We start from the raw sequence: 20,805 nt of genomic DNA on the forward strand, positions 1-20,805 counted from the left end.
GGTTAAATTTATTCCTAGGTGTTTACTGTTTTAGATGTTATTATAAGTAAAATTGCTTTCATAATTTTCCTTTGGGACTGTTCATTGCTAGTATATAGAAATACAACTGATTTTAGTATGTTTTCTATCTTGTAACTCTGCTGTTTTTTTTTTTTTTTAAAGACAGAGTCTCACTCTGCCACCCAGGCTGAAGTACAGTAGTGCAATCTTGGCTCACTGCAGCTTTGACCTCCTGGGCTCAAGCTTTGACCTCCTGCCTCAGCCTCCCAGGGAACAGCTGGGACTACAAGTATGTGCCACCATGCCCAGCTAATGATTGTATTTTTTTGTAGAGACAAGGTTTCACCATGTTGTCCAGGCTGGCCCTGAACTCCTGAGCTCAAGTGATCCACTCACGTTGGCCTCCCAAAGTTCTGGGATTACAGGCATGCACCACCACATCCAGCCTGCTGAGTTCTTTTATTACCTCTAACAGATTTTTTGTGGATTCTTTAGGATTTCCTACATAATACAAAAATTAGCCGGGCGTGGTGGTATGTGCCTGTGGTCCCAACTACTCAAGAGGCTGAGGCGGGAGAATCGCTTGAACCTGGGAGGAAGAGGTTGTGGTGAGCCGAGATCATGCCATTGCACTCCAGCCTAGGCAACAGAGCGAGACTCTGTCTCAAAAAAGGATTTCCTACATATAAAATCATGTCATTTGTAAATAAAGAGAATTTCACTTTTTCCTTTCTGAGTTCCTTTTGTTTTTCTTGCCTTAACTGCACTTTTGAGCAACAAATGAGAGATAACATTCAACACTGCAATTTCAGCATGGTTTTCAAACTCTACATAGGAATGTAGACATAACACTTCTAAAATCTGTAGAAGACATTTCAGGAAGCACTTTAGTCATTGTACCTAAAATACATGTACCATATAAACATTCCAGTGTCAACAGCACTTTAAATTTGCACAGTAATATATGAAAGAACAGACTTTACACTTCTTTTGCACTGAATTATCTTTGCTATGTTTTAAAATCTTAAGAAATAGAAACAAATTTGACAGTTTTCACCTTTAAAATTTATTACATAAGCTATACACACAAAATGAAATCCTAGTTATAAAAGATGCATCTAGAAGAATAATTTATAATAAACCAACAAAAATGGGAATGTGTATCTCCAGGAATATAGACATATTTAAATGTTCTCAGTGACTGGCATTGCTTTATGCATTACATAAGACAGTATCTACTAATTAAGGTATTGAATTTACTGGGTTTTAGAAGGCTTTAAAAACAATATCCAGATAAATCAACAACAAAAATACAGCTCAACTTTGAACTGCATTAAAATCCAGAATCTCTCATTTTAGATGACCATTCCTTATTCCCCTCAAAAGGTTTCCAATAGAAGCTATTTCACAAACTAATTATTAGAATGTCTTCTCCCCACTCTCCCCAAAAGCAAGTATGCATGGAAGTGCATGCTTTTAACCTTAAGAAATGTATTTTTGGTATCATTAATATAAAATTATATTTATATTTATAAAATTGTATATAAAAAGTATCAATAGAATATAGCCTAAACACAATTTTAGAAAGATATCAACAGCTTGCAAATATAAAAACTTTGTGCTATTAAAAGGTATTTAACAAGGTAGTTATTAATACATTTGTTGTGTATATAATTACAAAAGTAAACCAAGAAATATTTAAAATCTTTATTAACCCAAATTAGAATTATAAAAATGTTCGTCTCAAAAACAATAACTGTGATACTCAAGTACAGAATTGTGGTGCAGCCAGAAGTTGTTCAAGAGCCCTCCCGCAAATCATGACTTGCACTCTGGCTTTTAAGTGAAGACAAGGGAATCTCAAGGCAGATTGGGAGGAGGGCATTTAGAGAAAACAAAGATGACAAAAAAGATGGGAAGGACACAATGGTTAAGTAAGTTTCTTGTCTGATACAATAAACTATTTTTAGGAAGGATAAAATTAAAAGTGCTTAATACAAACAAAATTTAACGCTGCTAATTATTCTTAAGTGCTGTAAAACATTAGTTACCAAAATAACTTTATTAAGAGTTCCAAACTTCAACTATTATTACTATTACTACAGGGTCTTGTTCTAGCAAAGTTCCAATATTTATCAGTTATCTTACACATGACATTTATCTTAATATGTACATAAATATCAGGAAAGTTTAAATACTTTTATTTTACTATTTTAATCTTTTCCTTAAAGATGCAGGGTTTCATACTACATCAATTAGGCAGACATGACAAAAATGACTTAAATAGGAACTGAATATAAAGAATACTCGATACCATGACATCATCATCTGGAACAACTGAAGTTTTCTACCTCTTGCTCCATTTTCTAGATAAAGGGGACGAAGAGCAAATAGTAAGTTTCAATATGGAATAAGCTAAAGAAACATTTCACTACTGTTTTTTTTCAGTAAACAACCTTAAGAATATTAATATTCATGTATATATTTGATAGTGAAAATAAACATTCAGTTCAATATTTAAGACTGCCACATAAACTGATTTTACCTGTAGGACTTTATTATTTAAATAACTTTGAAATGAGTCTGGGGTGCATTCATCTTATGTTAAATTCAAATAGTATTAATCAAGGTACTGATGTAGTTAAAGAGTTTAGTATTTTACACTTTGTAGGTATCAATATTATATATATACTACATAGTATACTTTAGTAGGTATATTAAATACTATATATATACTAATGGGTATCATTTTTATATTTTGTAGTTACCAATAATATGCATATGTAAGTAATATCTTTTTTTAAAATTTAGCACTCTCTAGTGAAATGATGTTATTAAAAATAATAAGGCCAGGCATGGTGGCTCCTGCCTGTTAATGCCAGCACTTTGGGAGGCTGAGGCGGGAGGACTGCTTGGAGCTAGGAATTTGGGACCATCCTAGGCAACATAGCAAAACCTCCATCTCTACAAAAAATTTAAAAATTAGCCCAGTGTGGTGGCGCTTGCCTATAATCTCAGTTACTTGAGAAGATGAGGCAGGATTGCCTGAGCTCAGGAGTTCCAGGTTATAGTGAGCTATGTTCTTGCCACTGCACTCCAGCCTGGGTGACACAGAAAGATCCTATCTCAAAAATAAATATTAATGCTCTAATTAACACTCTAATACCTACTATAAAGGAAGATTAAGTACATAAGTCTTTTTCTTTTTTTTTTTCATACACAGTCTTACTCTGTCGGCCAGGCTGGAGTGCAGTAGCTTGATCTCGGCTCACTGCAACCTCTGCCTCCCGGGTTCAAGTGATTTTCATGCCTCAGCCACCCGAGTAGCTAGGACTATGGGTGCACACCACCACATCTGGCTAGTTTTTGTTGTTTTAGTAGACATGGGATTTCCCCATGTTGGCCAGGCTAGTCTTGAACTCCTGGGCTCAAGCAATCCACCCGCCTTGGCTTCCCAAAGTGCTGGGATTACAGGCATGAGCCACTGTGCCTGGCTGACAAGTCTTAAAAGAAGCTATTATTCTTCATTAATACATACACACAAAAAGGGTATTCATAGTTTATGTTCCACTATTTATTAAAGACACAAACTACTGGCTGGGTGCAGTGGCTCACGTTTGTGATTCCAGTACTTTGGGAGGCTGAGGTGGCTGGATGGCTTGAGCTCAGGAGCTCAATATCGGCGTGGGCAACATAGTGAAACCTCATCTCTACAAAAAACACAAAAATTAGCTGGGCATGATGGCAGGTGCCTGTGGTCCCAGCTACTTGGGAGGCTGAGGCAGGAGGATCACTTGAACCTGGGAGGTGGAGGTTGCAGTGAGTGAGTTGAGATGGCACCACTGCACTCCAGCCTGGGCGACAGAGACCCTGTCTCTAAATAAATAAATAAATAAACTAATTAAGTTCTAGATTGGAAAAATACTAAACTCAACCTGCATTTAGAAATAGTTCATAATCCACATATTAAAAATGATCTTTATGGAATGGGACATCAACTTTGGAAATAGAAAGATGGTCTTTAAGTTCTTACAATCAGTTTCTTCTTACACAGATTAAACAAAGCCTCAACAATCCTACATAAGTGATATATTAATGTGACCATAAAAGCATTTGTAAAAGGTTTTCACTCAAGAGTTTACCTGAATAAGTGATGTTTTATCATAGTCCTTGCGATGCTGATAAATACATTGGCTGATTACTGCATACAAATTTTCCAACTGAAATATGTTGTAGTTTCGACTTTTTTTAACAACAGTCTTCAAAAGATTCTAAAAGAAAATATGAGTGTCAATATGTGTGAGAGAGAAACTTCCTCAGACAAGATACTTAATTTAGAAGGTTTGGGGAATTATTACAAGCCTGACAGAGGGTAGACCAAGCCATCTGATGACACAGGGCAGCCTCTGGCAGTGGCTCTGACATTTAAATGTACTTAAGTCTAGCTATAATCCTGGCCTTGACCTTGAGTAACTTATATTCTAAAAACTACAGCTGAGGGGATTGCCAATTCTAAGTCTAGCCATAAGCATCTACAAACAAAAACTAACCTCAATTTAGATTAACAGGAGAAAAGCAAAGTTTTTTTGCAGGAGATTTTATGATAGTATAAGTACATTTTAACTAATTTTATTATGTGAAACTAAAAAAGATACTACATAAATGGTGAACTACCTCACCACTTCAGGGTTCTTATATAAAAAGGATTTTCCATCTGCTAAGTGTTTTTTTCTTATGACTAAAATGGTGGACTTACTGGATTTCTGTAATTCTTCAAGTCTGGCCCTACCAGAATATGCTGCCATTACCTCATAATTAACAAAAACACATTACAGTTAAGTAAAAACCAACTAAAATGGCCATAGGTAATGGTCATAAAAACAATGTATGGGACCAATAATTTAGATCAGCAAGTTAAAAACTGCAATTTAATACATTAAATAGTCACCTCCAACTACATCCTTTATGCAAATTTTTCTATAGCAAGTATATCCTCTCATAAAAGGCCATTATTTATTGCATGCCTAATGGATATACGGTACTATTACATAGTCTATTTTGACGGGTTATATTATCAGAAAAAGTAAAAATTGAAATAGTCTCAGTAATGAATTTAATTGACTCTGAATGATATACATGTATACTGAGCAGAACAAAGCTATAACATTTATAAAAATTAAGTGGAATAATAATTGCTACTCTTAACCCCAAACAACATAACACGGTGAACTTACACACAAGTTCCTGTTTCAGCACTAGGAATACATTTCACTGTCAAGAGATTTACATAGGCTTTCAGTTCCACACATATTTTTTAATAGAGTTTTTCAGAAAGACTACAGTTTTTTGAAACTACTCCAGGAATATTGCTGCTTCCTTCTCTAAGAAGTGTAGACATCAAGTTCTTATTAGCTCTGCTACATTCAAGAGAAAGGCTTTCCTAAGTTCATTAGTACTAACAGGTTCACTTTGTACTTAAACAGGGCAGATTTCCCTCTAAAATGCCAAAACTCTTATCTGTATTACAAATAATGTATCTTTGATAGATGTATAATGTTTTCAGACTTGAAATGTGGCCAAAATAAAACAGGCAAATTGGAATTGGGATGCAAAATGTTTTTACTTTTGAAGGAAAGGGGCAAGAAATCAATCTTATTTCAAATATGTTAAGGCAACTGTAACACATCCAAGTTGTTGGTTGAGGAGATAAGACTGTTGTTTAGGTGTGTCAGGGTGTGGGGTTCCAGATGTAGGATCACCGTTACAGAGGTGATGGCTATTCCAAAAGTACAGAATAATAGAGCAAATGATCAGAAAAACCCTGAGGAGCTTACACAAGTAGTTGAAGGCAAGGATGATTTAAGGACACAACAGTCAAGGAAGAAGAGTTATCTATAGTGTCAAGTGTTACAGATATGGCAAGAAGAATTCAATTTAACAAAGTCAAGTATTATTAGCTATTGGGATGTCATTTTATTACAGTGGTTAGGATGAAAATTGAATTTAGGGGAACAGGCAGGGGAATACAATGAGCAACAGATAACCTGGCAGCTACCAGAATCACTTAGCTATTTTCTCTCTGATTCCTACCACAGATCCTTGGATATAATTCTTAATTTTGGGCCAGGCATGGTGGCTCATGCCTATAATCCTAGCACTTTGGGAGGCTGAGGTGGGAGGATTACTTGAGCTCAGGAGTTCGAGACCAGACTGGGCAACATAGTGAGACTTTGTCTATTTTTTTTTAAGAATTAAAAATCTATTTTATATTAAAAAATAATAGTAATAATTCTTTTTTTTTTTTGAGACAGAGTTTTGCTCTTGTCACCCAGGCTGGAGGGCACGATCTCGGCTCACTGCAACCTCCGCCTCCGGGTTCAAGTGATTATCCTGCCTCAGCCTCCCCAGTAGCTGGGAATACAGGTGCCCACCACCACACCTAATTTTTTGTTTTATCTATTATTTATTTATTTATTTATTTATTTATTTTTGAGACAGAGTCTCGCTCTATCGCCCAGACTGGAGTGCAGTGGCATAACCTCAGCTCACTGCAAGCTCCACCTCCCGGGTTCATGCCATTCTCCTGTCTCAGCCTCCCAAGTAGCTGGGACTACAGGCGCCAGCCACCATGCCCAGCTAATTTTGTTTTTGTATTTTTAGTAGAGATGGGGTTTCACCATGTTAGCCAGGATGGTCTCAATCTCCTGACCTCGTGATCCGTCCACCTCGGCCTCCCAGAGTGCTGGGATTACAGGCATGAGTCACTGCGCCCAGCCTAATTTTTTATTTTTAGTAAAGACAGGGTTTCACACTGTTGGCCAGGCTGGTCTCGAACTCCTGACCTCAGGTGATCCGCCCACCTCAGCCTCCCAAAGTGCTGGGGTTACAGGCGTGAGCCACTGCGCCTGACCTATTCTTAATTTGGAACAGGGGAAGGAGAAGAACAGTAAAGGGAAGCTTGGAGGAAAAAAAAGTTTTACTTTTTCATGTAAATCCCATGTAGCCAGAATGCTACTAGTCACAAGCCAGTGTTTGGGGATTACTAATCTGCAGAGTAAAAGCATTATGATTTCAGTTTACATACTTTTAATCGCTCATGATCCACAACAAGTGAGGGTGTAGGCTGAGAAAGAATTGCCAAAGCCTTTTCAACACTGATGAGCTGCTGCTGTTCTACCTGGGAACGTCTAGCTCGAGTCATTCGCAGAACACACATTTCTAGAATGAAAAATCAAATAATTATTATTTGGTCCATAGATATTATGATGCCTAAATAATAATATTAGGCAGATTAAACAGGGCATGTTTACTAAGGACATAAACAGCAATTCTGGCTTATTAACTCGTTCTGTTATAAGATTAAGATACTGCCACTCATACACTCAAAAATTAAGGACAGTTTGAGAAGTAGGTTTCATACTGAGTATTTCAAAGGGATTCTCAACAGGTTAGAATTCTGTCTTCTACTTGAGCACAAGACACACAGAACTGAAAAGCTAGAAGGGACCTCAATAATCTAGAACAGGGGTTGTAAAATACCATCCATGGTCAAAATCTGGCCTACCACTGTAAATTACGTTTTATTAGAACACAGCCTGCCTGTAATCCCAGCACTTTGGGAGGCCAAGGCAGGTGAATCCCTTGAGTACAGGAGTTCAAAACCAGCCTGGGCAACATGGAAAAACCCCATCTCTTAACAACAACAACAACAACAACAAAATTAGCTGTGCATGGTGGTACATGCCTATAGTCCCAGCTGCTTGGGAGGCTGAGGTTGGAGGATCGTTTGAGCCGAGGAGGCAGAAGTTGCAGTAAGCAAAGATCATGCCACTGAAATCCAGCCTGGATGACAGAGCAAGACTCTCAAAACAAACCAACCAACCCAGCCATATCCATTTTATCTACTGTCAATGTAGTTTTCCCAGCAGGGTTGAGTAGTTGTCACAGAGACCAAGATTGTACGGGCCCCTGTGTAAGCTAAAGTATTTAACTATCTGGTATTTGGTTCTTTAAAGAAGTCTGCTGATCCATGATTTAGAACAATACATTCAATGATAAACGAGAAAAATAAGGCCAGGAGAGGTGAAGAGACTTTTCTTTCTTTCTTTTTTTTTTTTTTTGAGATGGAGTCTTTCTGTCACCCAGGCTGGAGTGCAGTGGCATGATCTCGGCTCACTGCAACCTCTGCCTCTGCCTCCTGGGTTCAGGCGATTCTCCTGCCTCAGCCTCCAGAGCAGCTGGGACTACAGGCATGAGCCACCACACCCAGCTAATTTTTGTATTTTTAGTAGAGACGGGGTTTCACCATATTGGCCAGGCTGGTCTCGAACTCCTGACCTCGTGATCCACCCACCTCAGCCTCCCAAAGTGTTAGGATTACAGGCGTGAGCCACCGCGCCTGACCATGAAGAGACTTTTCTAAGGATATACATCTAATTGTTATGAAAGCCAGGATAAGAACTCAGACTTCTTGATATCGAAGCAAGTACCTGTACAGCTAAATAGTATTCTTTTTAAAAAGAAAACGATAAAAGAAAAATAAAACAAATCTGATTCAAAACAAAACATATTATACAGCCAGAAGATTAACATTTAAAATATTCATACTAGAAAGTATATCCTAGTCTATTATTGCTAATTATTCAAACACGCTTAGAACTCATGTCAAAGAAGCCCTTGCAAAAGGCTTGCATTCAGTGTATCAGCCACTAAAAAAAAAAAGTCCATTAACTTAGTCAATGCTTATTTTTGACCAAAATAAATTTTTGGCCCCATTATCCACTATTTTGCTTTGTATGATTAAATAATGTTTGGCTTTTCTAAAATCCAAACAAATCTACTGTCAAGGGCTCCAGCAGATCCAAATGAGGACAATTCTAAATAGAAAATTTGGGGAGCAGGATCAGTGGAATAAATATAAATAATCTTGGACTTAACCTACAATAAGGGATAGAAAAATGATTGGGGTAAGAGTCGTTCATACCACTCAGCAAGAATCATAGCAGACTCTTATCTTGCTTAAAAATGAAAGGGTATCATATGCTTTAGTTTGTTACATTTAATCTTCAAAATACCTCATTACCAAGCAACTATCTTATCTACCCCAATTTTGCAGATGAGCAAACAGGCTGACAAGTTAAGTATCTTGCCAAAGGTCACAAGCTACTAAGTAGTGAACTGGAGGCTCAAATCTAGGTCTGTTTGATGCCACAGCTTGTAACTATCCTTACTAGCTCAATAGTAAAGATGATGCTGTTGTTTTCTAATTAACTAACATCTGCTCTCTGAAAAGCAAGCAAAAAGCAATAACCTAAGATGCAATTAGGTGTTTAGAAACTTTGAAATATCTTTTAAAATTAGTAAATTATTTTAATTGAAAAAGACGTACCTTTTCCTTCATTTTCATCAGAAATATGTATTATCTGAGAGCTAGAAGCATCTCCATTGCAAGCAATCTTGTCTCTCAATTCTGTACATGCTGTAGTCTTCCTAGAGTCTTCAAGCTCATTCTCGATATTACAAGTATTTGAATTATTTCTCAATTCCAGTTTGCTTTCAGAGGCATTTTGCTGTTTTTCATTTTCTTCCACTGAAGACTCTCCTGTGTTTCCGGTCTCATTATGATCTACACTTGTGTCTTGGGTTTCCTCTGTATCACTCTCAATTTTGTGATCCATGGCATTCTGGCTATCATCCTTTGCCTGTGAAATCTTCCTTCGCTTTTTTATGGTGCCTAAGTACCAGTTTGACTTTTTGCGAATTTTCCTCTTCAACTGAGCTTCAAGAAATTTAAAGAAAAATGATGAAAGAACATTCAACCATTTTCTAAAATTCAAAGAGTGAAAAACCCTGATATATGAAAGGATAAATAGTGAGAAACCACAGTAGTTTTGTATGATTAAAATACAGAAACAAGAATAAAGCATACTGTGAGAAGGTGGAGAAGTGGGTAAGGCCCAGATCATAAAATGGTAACAAAATTTTGATTTTATCTTGAATTTTTTTTTTTTTTTTGAGACAGAGTCTCGCTCTGTCGCCCAGGCTGGAGTGCAGTGGTGCGATCTCGACTCACTGCAAGCTCTGCCTCCCGGGTTCACGCCATTCTCCTGCCTCAGCCTCTCTGAGTAGCTGGGACTACAGGTGCCCGCCACCACGCCCAGCTAACTTTTTGTATTTTTAGTAGAGACGGGGTTTCACCATGTTAGCCAGGATGGTCTCGATCTCCTGACCTCGTGATCTGCCCGCCTTGGCCTCCCAAAGTGCTGGGATTACAAGCATGAGCCACCGCGCCCGGCCTATCTTGAATAATTTTAATCTTGAATAATTTTAAGGAGGGTACTGACATGATCTGTCTAACGCATATTTTGCAAAGATCACTTTGGCAGCAGCATGAGAAATGGACTGGAAGAAGGGCAAGACTTGAAATAGGCTACACTTATTGAGCATTTATCATATACTAGAAACTATCTTACTACATTGCCTAGACTGGAGTGCAATGGCTATACAGAAGCACAGTCTTGGCGCACTACAACCCCAAACTCCTGGGCTCAAGCGATCCTCCTACCTCAGCCTCCTGAGTAGCTACAACTATAGGTGTATGCCACTGCATCAAGCATATACTAGGAATTCTTCTAAGCCCCTTATGTATGCTTACTCATTAAAATTTAATTTAACCTGGCCGGGAGCGGTGGCTCACGCCTGTAATCCCAGCACTTTGGGAGGCTGAGGCAGGCGGATCATGAGGTCAGGAAATCGAGACCATCTTGGCTAACACAGTGAAACCCCATCACTACAAAAAATACAAAAAAATTTGCCGGGCGTGGTGGCCGGTGCCTGTAGTCCCAGCTACTCGCAGGAGAATGGTGTGAACCTGGGAGGTGGAGCTTGCAGTGAATCGAGATCATGCCACTGCACTCTAGCCTGCGTGACACGACTCCGTCTCAAAAAAAAAAAATTTCACTTTAACCCAATGAAGTTTGCTACCATTATCATCATCATTTTACAGATGAAGAAACTAAGGTACAGAGAGGTTAAATATTCTGTCTAGATTAGATGCAGTATAACCACACAGCAGTAGTCCTGGAAAGAAGTGGTAAAACTTTTAGGTAATAGAAATGACAAAGGAGAATGAAAGATTACCTTTCTCCCCAGCGGCTTTTTTTTTTTTTTGAGACAGGGTCTTGCTCTGTCACCCAGGCTGGAGTGCTGTGGCATAATCAATAGCTCACTGCAGCCTTGAACTCCTGGGCTCAAGCAATCCTCCTGCCTCAGTCTCCCAAGAAGGTAGGGCTACAAATGTGTGCCACCATGCCTGGCCAGTGTTTTGTTTGTTTTTTAGAGATGGGGTCTTGCTCTGTTGCCCAGGCTGGTCTTAAACTCCTGGCCTCAAGCAATCCTACCACCTTGGCCTCCCAAAGTGCTGGGATTACAGACATGAGCCATAGTGCCTGGCCTCCGTCCAGTGATTTTCTTAATGGTGTTTGGGAACTTGTCTGCTGCCTCTTGGTTGTCAGAAGCTGCTTCTCTTGTTATCTTGATGTTTTTTTGAGATGGAGTCTTGCTCTGTCACCCAGACTGGAGTGCTGTGGCGCGATCTCGGCTCACTGCAAGCTCCGCCACCTGGGCTCACGCCATTCTCCTGCCTCAGCCTCCCAAGTAGCTGGATACAGGTGCCCGCCACCGCGTCCGGCTAACTTTTTGTATTTTTAGCAGTGATGAGGTTTCACCGTGTTAGCCAGGATGGTCTCGATCACATGACCTCGTGATCCGCCCACCTTAGCCTCCCAAAGTGCTGGGATTACAGGTGTGAGCCACCGCGTCTGGCCCTATCTTGATATTTTTTAAGCCAAACCTCTTTCTAAAATTATCAAACCATCTTTTGCTGGCATTAAATTCCTTCTGCTATATCATATAATGACTTCATTTTTTCTTGAATTGTATTAGAGTCTACAGGTATGCCTTTCTTATAGCAATCTTGCATCCGGATAAAAGCTGCATTTTCAATATCAGACAAAAGGTATTTCACAAAAAGTACAAAGTTTTTGCATCTGCTAGTGTAGCTGCAACAACAGCTTCAGAAATTTCCTTCTTTTCTTTCTTTATTTTTTGAGACAGTCTCACTCTATTGCCCAGGCTGGAAGGCAGTGGCACGATCTCGGCTCACTGCAACCTCTGCCCCACTGGGTTCAAGCAATTCTCTTGCCTCCGTCCCTTGAGGGCTGGGATTACAGGAGGAGCTGGGATTACAGGCGCACACCACCATGCCCAGCTAGTTGTATTTTTAGTAGAGCCGGGTTTTCACCATATTGGCCAGGCTGGTCTTGAGCTCCTGACCTCAGGCAATCCGCCCACCTTGACCTCCCAAAGTGTTGGGATTACAGGCGTGAGCCACTGCGCCTGGTATTCTTTTCTTTCTTTTGAGACAAGGATCTCGCTTTGTTGGCCAGGCTGGAGTGCAGTGATGCAATCTGGCTCACTGCAAACTCCACCTCCTGGGTTCAAGTGATTCTCATGCCTCAGCCTCCCCAGTGGCTGGGATTACAGGCACTCTCTACCACACCTGGCTAATTTTTTTTATTTTTAGTAGAGACGGGGTTTCACTGTGTTGACCAGGCTTGTCTCAAACTCTTGACCTCAAGTGATCCACCTGCCTCAGCCTCCCAAAGTGCTGGGTTTACAGGCGTGAGCCACCACGCCTGGCTCTTTATTATTATTGTTTACAATGGTCCTTATACTGAATTCATTTGTCTTGAAAGGGCAGGATACTACAGCTGCAGACCTCAATCTATGGTACATATCAAACAATTCAACTTTATCTTAGAAGGTTATGACTTTCTCTGCTTCTTGGGAGCACTTCCAGCATTACTAGTGGCATCTCCTATGTGTCCTATGGTGTTACTCAAGGTTTTTTGTACTAAACACACAAAAAAATACTTGAAAACCGCAAATCACTTTTTACTGCAATAAGCAATTTACTGGAGAGGCCAACTGCTCACCGCATCACACATCGTTTTAAGCAGATACTCACGAAACTTGAGCTCACCACAACAGCAACAGGAGGTGGCTCCGAAATTACGGTAGTAAAGTTATGTACTACAGTAAATTTTATGCAGTTGTGATTTAATACTGAATCTTTACATTTGTTTACATTTCTCTTGACTGCAAATGGTGCTATGTACGATCTGTGTTTGTGTGATAAGTTTTGATAAATCTTAACTTTTTAAAATAGACTTGTGTATATTTTATGGTGGTGATAAAATAGACTACTGTCTATACATATTGTATGCATCTGTGACATACCTAATTTTTTCACTATTTCTAGGCTACGTGATTCAATCTGCAAGTTTTTTCAAACTGTTGCAAAGCTCCAAAAAAATTTCCAAGATATTTATTGAAAAAAAATCCACACATATGTGGACCTGTGTACCTCAAACTCGTAATATTCAAGGGTCAATTGTACTTAGAACATAAACATGAAATGAATATCCACCAACAGAAGAAACTCACATAATCAGCACCCAGATTGAGAAACAGAGTATATACTAACATTCCAAATCACCCTTATTCTAATTCTAGTCATATCCTAAAAAGTAAACAATATCCTGATTTATAACACCATGGATTAGTTTTGCCCATTTTTGACTTCATACATATATAAAAATTTTAAATATATATTTTAAAATTTATTTCACATGTGAATGTATCTAGGATTCACTCAACATTGTTTGGGAGGTTCATCTATGCTGTTGTGTGTAGTTGACGTTTAAGGATTCTCACTGTATAATAATTCATATCTTTCCATTCTACTGGTAATGGGCATTTGAGTTACCCCCAGTGTTGAACCATGACTTTTAATGGCAAAACCACAACCACTTTTGTACCAACCTAAATATTATGAATATTGCTTCTTTGAATATTCTTGTACATGTCTTTTGGTGGACACAAAATATGTAATCCTGTTGGGTATCTATCAAACAATTGTTTTAAGGGAGCCAATTTCCATGTCATCAATTTCCACACATATATATTCTTGCTTAAAGCTGATTTGACTGTCAGCATTCTGGTAGTGAAGGCCTCTTGATAATTTTCTTCTCTTATCTTTCCTTTCCCAGCTGCCTCCTCCCATTTTTTCAAAAGAAGGGCTTATTCTTTATCTATCTCAAATCAATTACCTGAGGATGGACAAACTTGCAATAGAAGTTTCAACCCCAGCAAACACCAATAAGCCTAACCTTGACACACACACAGAGATCTAAAAAGGTAGTGAGGAATGGCCAGGCGCAGTGGCTTACACCTGTAATCCCAGCACTTTGGGAGGCCGAGGTGGGTGGATCATGAGGTCAGGAGATCCAGACCATCCTGGCTAACACGGTGAAACCCCGTCTCTCTAAAAATACGAAAAAAAAAAAAAAATTAGCCGGGCGTGGTGGCAGGCACCTGTAGTCCCAGCTACTCAGGAGGCTAAGGCAGGAGAATGGCATGAACCTGGGACACAGTGGTTGCAGTGAGCCGAGATCGCACCACTGCACTCCAGCATGGGTGACAGAGCGAGACTCCGTCTCAAAAAAACAAACAAACAAACAAAAAGGGTAGTGAGGAATTACAGTGCTAAAATCTGGGAAAACAAATGAATAACAGAGGCTGAGAAGCTGAGCAGTCTGACAAAGGGGCTTAAAGAACAAAAATTGGAATTAGAAGTCTGCCAAGGAAGGCAGGCCTTAGAAAACCCTACAGGCTTTGAATAGGTAACACGTGGAGTTACCTTCTAAGAATAAGGGGGAGTAGGAAATAGACCAGAATTTACAGACATCAGTTTCAAATCAAGACAGTCCACAATTAGATGGTGACTTCTGGGTTGCAAGTCGTACATTATAAACTTGGATTTATTTCAAGAATACAAAGTTGTCTTAATAGTAACAAAATCAATGTAATTCACTGCATTAACACAAATAAAGGAAAATAAGGGAGAAAGTTAATGGTATTAGAAAAGAATAAAGTTATAATTTCATAAATGAAAACTACTTGAGTACTTACCAGGAGTGCTGCAAGCCACGGGAGTACTCGGTGTCTTTAGCTTTTCATTCTGCTCTGGGTCTGATCTTTTATCACCAACAAGAGTGGAATTTTGCTTTGGCATCACATGGTAGTAAGACGGGGCATATTTGGAGGAGCTACAACCTTATAAATAGATATGTGGGATGTCAAAAGGATTTCCAGATTTCAAAATTACATGAAGGATTAACTAAAAGTACAAAATACATCTGAAGCATCCTTTTCAGATGCTTCTGAAATTCATATATTCTGAAGTTCATTCATAATATTAGGTTGGTACAAATCAACCAAATCACTTTCCTACCTCTTTTCTTTCTAGATTCCTGAATTTCTTCACAGAGCTGCTCAAAGTCTTCATCAAGTTCTTCTTTAATTATGGCATAGGCAGTATCTCTTAAAGCACAGGCTCTATGTCTAATAAGACGATCTATGAAGTGAGTAAAAAATGTAATTTTTAATTTCCCTTTTAATAACATACCAAAAATAAACTCAGCATATTAGGCTAAGATAGTAGCTCTTACAATTCCTTTTGACTTTTACCAAGAATAGTAAAAGTTACTGGAATTGTCCTATTCTGTTTCAGGTGCTAATCTAATGTTCTGGACATCTGATTCAATATGGCAAACTAAACCCAAACAATTTTACTGCTCTGTCCTGTTCAGATCCCTTTGAAATATCAGAAAAAAAAAAGAATCAATCAATAGCAAGAGATTAAACATGACAACAAAAAAGAGAAGGCTATCAGTGTCATTAGTGAACAAAGAATGTGAAAGAATTTTGCAAGAAATTTATGGAGGTTGTTATTGCATTGACAAAGAAACTAGACAAAGACAATGAAAAAGCAACCCTCCACAGGAAACACTGGGAAAATCCTAAGCTCAGAGTATGAATACTACAAACTGGAATATGATTTGAGGCAGAAGACGGAATGAGTGAATGCAGGATTGCTTGAGCCACATCAATACTCCTCAAAGAACAAGAGATTGCAAAATTCACTCCCAGGTTATATAGTACATTACATACAGAATGTTGAAGTGGGCTTTCTAACATGGCATTTGGGCCTGAAGAAAGTCAGGGCAAGGTCTAAGTAGTGGTTCCTGAACTCAGCAGCATCAGTGTCACTGGGAAACTCATTAGAAATGCAAATTCTCAGGGTCCACACCTACAGAATCAGAAACCCTAGAGATGGGGTCCAGTGATCCGTATTTTATGAAGTCTTTTAGGTGATTCTGATGTCCACTAACATTTGATACCACTAGCCTGAAGTAATTTTAGATTGCCACAATAGACAGAAAGGGAGCAGCAGCAACAGCATGATTGCAATGCAACAGAGAAAGCCCTCTGCCTCCAGGGTACCTCGTTTCTTCTTCCTACATACAATGGACTGTTCTCATCTTGTTAGTCTGTTTCCTACTGCTTAACTCCAGAACTCTGAACTACAGCGAAATGCCTAGGGAAGGTGAGCTAGAGGACTGGGAGGGAAAGAATAGTAAGCTTTTCAATTGTTGAAAAAAATTTTAGTAGTTTCCTAAACTAATCAATCTAACTAACAAGCACCACCAATTTAAAAACAGAAAGCCAATGTACTGGAGGAGAAATTAATACAGAAAACAACTATTTTTAAAATGTATCTTTGTATCCACTGGTAAGAGTTAAAGAACTCTGCATCTGTAAGAACAGGAAGCCATCAAAAAATTAAATAAGCACCCAAGAAAGAACATTTCTTGGAAATGGACAAGCTGCAGAACAAACATATCATTAAAAATCCTTTATACATTTTATTTTTAAAAATTTGTAAAAATTTATAGGGTGCAAGTGTAATTTTTGTTACAGGCACAGACTGCACCTGAAGTCAGGGCTTTGGGGGTATCCAGCACCCAAATAACATACATTGTACCCATTAAATTTTATATTAATAGAGGGGATAGGTGAGAGCAGAAAGGGTATATGCACAGAAAAAGGTCTGAAAAGATATCCTCAAACTTAACAGTGTCTGCCTTTGGAGAAAGGAAATGGGGGACTAGATTTTTTAAAATATTACTACTAGTAAGCCCTATATTATATTGCTTTTGTAATAAAAATTATAATGGTCTTAACTAATAGAATATTTTAAAAACTATTTCATTACAGAGTGCCTACTTTTCCACTTTGAGGAAGAGCACTGATATACAAAGTATACAAGCCATTTTGTGTCTTGTATACAATTTTGTGTAATTTACACAATTTTGTGTAATTGTTATTACAATTTTGTGTAATTGTTAATAAACAGGGATTTGGGAATGAAAGAAACCTGCATTCAAATTCTCACTGTGTCCCTTCCTGGAAGTTTGACCTTCAGCAATGTTTTTAACGTTTCTACACTTCATTTTTACCATTTGCAAAATGGTTGTGAGGATTAAATAGTATTTTGATTATGTTTATAATATAGCACCTGACACAAAAATCAACGCTAAGTGTTAGCTGCCCCCCAACTCAACCCCCTGAAAAAAAATTCACTAATGCTCACCTCCAGGATCTCTATCTGGATTGTATTCTAAGGCATTACTACAGATTAGATCAATATCTCTCAAATAGTCTTTCACAGTCAGATACTTGTGTAGATCAATTTTACTTATTACAGATGAAAGGTCCATTGGTTGCTTTATTACAGTGACATAATCAGGAACCTAAAATTCAAGCAAATGATCAAATCACGAAATTAACTCTAAACATAACATGTGAGTCAAGTTTCTCTGCCAGGCAATATAGGACACAGAGAATAAATACGTAAGAGATTATGATAATATATTTAACATAAAACCTTTCACTTGATTTAAGGCTGTTTTTGTTATTTGTTTCTATTCCTTGGGCAGCTGTATTCTCCAGTAACAGCATATATTCTTTCCTCATCCAATTGCCACCCATCCTTCAGGGCAACTTAAGACCTGGCTCTCCAGGTCTCTTCCAACCGTGTAGGTCATAATAATATCATGCCTGTAATCCCCAGCACTTTGGGAGGCTGAGACAGGAAGATTGCTTGAGGCCAAGAGTTTGAGACTAGGCTGGGCAACATAGCAAGACCCTATCTCTACAAGGTTGCAGTGAAAGATGATTATGTCACTGCACTCCAGCCTGGGCAACAGAGTGAGGCCTCAACCCTTACTACAAAAAAAAAAAAAAAAAAAAAAAAAAAAAAAAAAAAAAAAGGCCGAGCATGGTGGCTCATGCCTGTAATCCCAGCACTTTGGGAGGCCGAGGTGGGTGGATTACCTGAGGTCAGGAGTTTGAGACAAGCCTGGCTAACATGGAGAAACCCTGTCTCTACTAAAAATACAAAAATTAGCTGGGCGTGGTGGGACACACCTGTAGTCCCAGCTACTTGGGAGGCTGAGGCAGGAGAATCACTTGAACCTGGGAGGTGGAGGTTGCAATGAGCCGAGATCGTGCCATTGCACTCCAGCCTGAGCAACAGGAGCAAAACTCCGTTTCAAAAAAATAAAAAATAAAATAAGACATTCTCAATTACTTCTGGAATGTTTAGGTTGGGGAGACAAAGTTAATTGTCTGCAGGAAGGGAAAATGCGTCACCCTGCTCTTAAATCTACATGTGCTTAGGACACTAACCCGGTACATGTTTCCAAATAGATAAAACTAGTTCAGGGTGTAGGCAGAACTACATAAACTCTTCAAATATCCTTTGATTGTGAAGCATTATGGCCTAGAATACACTTGATCCAAGATTAAACTAATACCTCATCAGGGTCAACAGGCTTAGTAAACACTCGGAATCGCTTGTCAATAGCAAGCCTATGTGTAACATTTCTTAAGAAAATCCTCAGTTCTCTAAATGTATCTTCTTCTTGTTCTTCTAGTCGTTTCACTTCTTCTGCTGTCAGCGATCTTGGCTCAGGTGGTGGTGCTACTGGGAGTACCTCCAAAGCCTGCAAAACTTCACATGAATGGAAGAGTTTAGTTACTGCTCCTCCATAACATTGAGGGTGACAAGTGATTTAATGAAAACAGAGTCAGGATTTGAGGGATTATCTTCCTTATATATGCAAGGAATCCAAAGATTTGAAATACAAAAGTACTACCATAATCTCGAACCCTACATCCCCTCCAGAAATCATTAGTAACTTGTAATTTGGAATGCTAATTCCTACAAGTCATTACCTCTGTTCCATTTTAAGATAATTTAAGAGGCAGCTGGGCGTGGTGGCTCACACCTGTAATCCCAGCACTTTGGGAGGCCGAGGTGAGTGGATCACCACGTCAGGAGATCGAGACCATCCTGGCTAATACAGTGAAACCCGGTCTCTACTAAAAATACAAAAAATTAGCTGGGCGTGGTGGCGTGCACCTGTAGTCCCAGCTACTCAGGAGGCTGAGGCAGGAGAATGGCGTGAATCTGGGAGGCAGAGCTTGCAGTGAGCCAAGATTGTGCCACTGCACTCCAGCCTGGGTGACAGACAGAGACTCCGTCTCAAGAAAAAAAAAAAAAGAAAAAAAGAAAATTTAAGAGGCTATTAAACTTCGAAATTGCATTATTTCCAGGACAAAAATATTCTAACTATAAAAAAGCCTTCTTTACTAGTTTTGAACTAATGAAAATGTGTAATATGTTTCAAATATAACAACAGGTTATTTTGTTTAAATAGATATCCAGTGAGTACTCAGGATAAAAAAAAAGATTATTAGAGTCCTGCCACAGTGAGCTGACAAACTACTACTGGAGTAAGAGGCGTAATTATATCATTGTAATGCCATATTAGTAGTATTTTAAAAGTATGATGGGTCATAAAGGCAGAAGCAATTCATTTTGCCCATATAAGTTAGGAAAGGCTTCATAATAAAGAATAAATGAGGTATACTAAAAGGACAAGTATTTAGCCGGGCATTTTGGCATGAGCCTGTAGTCCTAGCTACTTGGGAGGCTGAGGTGGGAGGATGCTTGAGCCCAGGAGGTTGAGGCTGCAGTTGAGCCTCCATCATGCCACTTCACTCCAGTGGATGACACAGACCCTGTCTCAAAAAACAAAAATAAAATAATAAGTAGTTCTTTAGACAGAGATGGGGGATAGAGATAGAAGCTTTACTGATGAGAGAGCAAGCATTAATAAAATAGTGAAAAGGTAAAATTATGTTACATATGGTTTAAAGATAGTGTTTTATAAGAAAAAAAATGTGGGGGTAGAGGGTTGAGCAGAACACAAGTGCCCAAAATGAGCTTAGAAAGACAGATTGGAGCTATACTATGAAAGACCTTGTGTACCTTAAGAACTTTAGTCTATTTTAATGGGAAGCATAGAGATTTTTAAGCGGAAGATGCATCAACCTCATGACTGAGGTTTTGAGCTTGTGTTATCAGACACATGTCAATGCCATTAACTATTTCAGTCCTACTTTCTCAAAATTATTAAATATTAACTTTGATATAGAAACTAACCTGCTTTCTTTTTTGATATAGGAGGCTTAGCAGCTTGTTTTAGAATTAAATCTTCAAAAAATTTTGTCCGTTCTTCTTTACCCGGTAACTGGACATTAAAAATCTCTCCATAATCACGGATAAACAATTCTTGCACCTTAAAAAAGAAAATAAATGCAATATATATCATATATACAGATGATCCCCAACTTACAATGGTTCAATTTACAATTTTTAGACTTTACAGCAGCATGAAAGTGACATGTATTCAGTAGGTCCCTCCACTTAACAATCGGGTTATGTCCAAATAAACCCGTCATATGTCAAGGAGCATCTGTACAGCATATAAA

The 20,805-nt window shown here is 38.6% G+C and overlaps 1 protein-coding gene across 2 annotated transcripts in view; it reads right to left on the reverse strand.

Annotated features, from left to right (window-relative positions):
* Window positions 1-1,693: 1,693 nt before the first annotated feature.
* ATAD2 (ATPase family AAA domain containing 2) overlaps window positions 1,694-20,805 on the reverse strand; it is a 96,684-nt gene continuing 77,572 nt past the window's right edge. For both annotated transcript variants that reach the window (XM_054497487.2, XM_063669060.1), the window contains 9 exons: window positions 20,477-20,612; window positions 18,783-18,979; window positions 17,558-17,717; window positions 15,356-15,478; window positions 15,034-15,177; window positions 9,389-9,778; window positions 7,085-7,218; window positions 4,143-4,271; window positions 1,694-2,366 (listed from right to left, as the gene is read on the reverse strand). In XM_054497487.2, coding sequence (XP_054353462.2) covers window positions 2,325-2,366; window positions 4,143-4,271; window positions 7,085-7,218; window positions 9,389-9,778; window positions 15,034-15,177; window positions 15,356-15,478; window positions 17,558-17,717; window positions 18,783-18,979; window positions 20,477-20,612 — 1,455 coding nt within the window. In that variant the 3' untranslated portion in view covers window positions 1,694-2,324. The remainder of the gene's footprint in view (window positions 2,367-4,142; window positions 4,272-7,084; window positions 7,219-9,388; window positions 9,779-15,033; window positions 15,178-15,355; window positions 15,479-17,557; window positions 17,718-18,782; window positions 18,980-20,476; window positions 20,613-20,805) is intronic.

This window comes from Pongo pygmaeus, chromosome 7 (assembly GCF_028885625.2).
Source record: "Pongo pygmaeus isolate AG05252 chromosome 7, NHGRI_mPonPyg2-v2.0_pri, whole genome shotgun sequence".
NCBI classification, from domain to species: domain Eukaryota; kingdom Metazoa; phylum Chordata; class Mammalia; order Primates; family Hominidae; genus Pongo; species Pongo pygmaeus.